This window comes from Poecilia latipinna, unplaced genomic scaffold (assembly GCF_001443285.1).
Source record: "Poecilia latipinna isolate Pla-1442-1.1 unplaced genomic scaffold, P_latipinna-1.0 Scaffold953, whole genome shotgun sequence".
NCBI classification, from domain to species: Eukaryota; Metazoa; Chordata; class Actinopteri; order Cyprinodontiformes; family Poeciliidae; genus Poecilia; species Poecilia latipinna.
The window spans coordinates 87,893-90,392 of record NW_015113569.1 but is presented as its reverse complement, the minus strand read 5'-3'; the positions used below and the strand labels follow the sequence as shown (position 1 = coordinate 90,392).

Sequence of the window (2,500 nt, the reverse complement as noted above, 5' to 3'; positions counted from 1 at the left end):
TGGAGTTGCTATGACAACAATAAACAGGCCACACGCTTGGAACTAGCTCTATCGAACTTCTAACTTCTTGCATCTACGTCACTTAATCATTCGAGACGCCATGATGGACGTACAAAGTGAGGGACGGGAGTATTGAACAGAGCGACTGAAATTGTTTTCCAAAGTTGTTTTTGCCCGTTTATTCATGGTTTCTACTTGTCCGGTTTAGACCGTCGTGAGACAGGTTAGTTTTACCCTGCTGACAATGTAGGGTTGGGGCAAACGGACGGCGGTGTTTAAAATAGTTGGAAACAGCTAGCTTAGATACCGACACGTACCTCCTCCCTCCTGATGTGTTGATCAAATTAACGACTTTGCCTGAATTCACACCACATGATTTATATCACTATGTCATAAACGGCGTTTCTCTTTAAACCAGAGCAGCATTAAACAAGTACAAAAGAGGAGATGCTAACCAGCTGTTTCCATACATGCTAGGCTACATGACGGTGCGGCACGGTCTCCATGGTTACGAACCGTCAGACTGGTACCTTCTCCATTATGTTATATTTGATATCTTTAATGATACAGACGTTATATGAACCTTAGTCTTCTTACCTTGTAAAAAGAAAACTATATCCTTTTTACAGTCATTATTATTGACGGCCGCTGTTTCTTTCCTCAGTAAAAGTTATAAAATAAAATGACAAATTTGGTTTCTATCCTTGTCTGTTTATGCAGCCGACCGCGCAGCGTCTTATTACCATTTTTAAAGGGAAATCAACTAAATAGAAGCGATTTTCGGCTACCGGCTGCCTGTTTTGGTTGTTTTGACGTCAGTCATGGCGGAGCGGGCAGGTTTCTGAAGAGCGTGACGTCACGTGCTGGGTCAACATTACTGTTATGATTCGATTAATTTTGGTGTGCTCTACCCACCTCTGTAAATGGTTGGGCAGAAAACAAAGGGAACATATTTAAATAACTTTTATCCGCGGATGAAGCTGCTGATTCTCCAGAGGGTTTCCTGATTTTCTGTGCCTTTGCTTCCCGGTTTGTTTTCAGGTCCCGGGTGTGAACCTGCCCACCAGTCAGCTGGCCTACTTCTTCATCGCTCTGCTGCTCAGCGGCGTCATCCATGAGCTGGGTCACGCTGTGGCCGCGCTTAGGTAGGAAACACCAGCACCGTTACCACGGCAACCAGCAGGAAGCAGCTCGGTGCTCTCTGTTGAAACTTCATGTTTCTTATAAATGTACTGTAAAAATTTTTATTCTCACTGCTTTTTTCCCATATTCATTCTCTTCATTATTATACTTTTTACTTTTAGTTATTTATTTTATTAATATTGGAGCCTTGCAGCAAAATTTCTTTCAATGTTTACATTTTTAAACGTACAATTCTGTTTTTAGTTTCTTTAGTTAAGCTGAGTATTTTTCTTATTTAAGATCTGGAAATGGTTAAAATGGGTCTAAATGCTAAATTTAGACATATTTTGACAAACGAGTTCAATAATTTCCATTTTCATAATTTATAGCTTTTCTCTTTTCTCTCTTTCTACCAAAAATTGGATGATTAAAGTCCTCAGTCTGTTTCTTTGGTCTCAACTATTACTTTTTTTTAAAAGGACAATTTTGTTTACAAACTTCAGTTTTAATTCTATTTGTTGTTTATGGTGTTTTCTTTATTTATTTTGGATATTTAAAATGTTTTACAATTCTGGTGTTAAATGTCCATAAGAATTTAAAGTTTATGGATCTATTACCATTATATTACTTGAAAAACCAACAATATTATAATTTATTGTGATAACTTCTGGGCTAATTTATCAACCAGCAAAGTATGCTATCATGACAGGCTTGAGCTTTTATTGCCATCTGCAGTCATAGTTTATTATCAATATTCTCAAAGCATCGTCATTCAATAAATTTTAATTTTTACAAAAATGTACAGTGAGAAGATGAGACTGGAGAAGATTCAGAGTGCTGGATTCGTTCAAATCTGTTTCTCTTCAAACATTTTAATGATCTAGTTTTTCATATTTTGTCCACAGTGAAGGTTCTTTGATTGTTTTTTTATTAATGCTGTGATTAGACGTGTCTTAATGTTTCGTCCTGCAGGGAGTCTGTGAGAGTGAACGGCTTCGGGATGTTTGTCTTCGTCGTTTATCCTGGGGCCTTTGTGGATCTCTTCACCACGCACCTCAACCTCATCTCTCCTGCTCAGCAGCTCAGAATATTCTGTGCAGGTCAGACTTCAAACTTTTATGCTTAATATGCAATCATCTATTTTTTTATTCCTGTTTAATTTTTTTTTTACTTTAATTGTATTTATTAATTATTTTGTTATGAAAATAAAAATAACCAAATTTAACTAAATTAAGAAGTATTTTTATCTTTTATTTTTATTATTCCTATTTAATATTATTGATTATTTTGTTTAAGTTAATGGTACAATTTTTTGGTAATAAAATAAAAATAACCAAATTTAACTAAATTTATTTAAAATTTTTGTTTTATTTGTATT

At 35.6% G+C, this 2,500-nt stretch overlaps 1 protein-coding gene across 1 annotated transcript in view; it reads left to right on the top strand.

The window, feature by feature from the left end:
• Positions 1-2,500, top strand: part of mbtps2 (membrane-bound transcription factor peptidase, site 2) — a 25,581-nt gene that overhangs the window by 6,112 nt on the left and 16,969 nt on the right. Inside the window, exons 4-5 of the mRNA XM_015049600.1 lie at positions 1,042-1,145; positions 2,095-2,222. Coding sequence (XP_014905086.1) covers positions 1,042-1,145; positions 2,095-2,222 — 232 coding nt within the window. The remainder of the gene's footprint in view (positions 1-1,041; positions 1,146-2,094; positions 2,223-2,500) is intronic.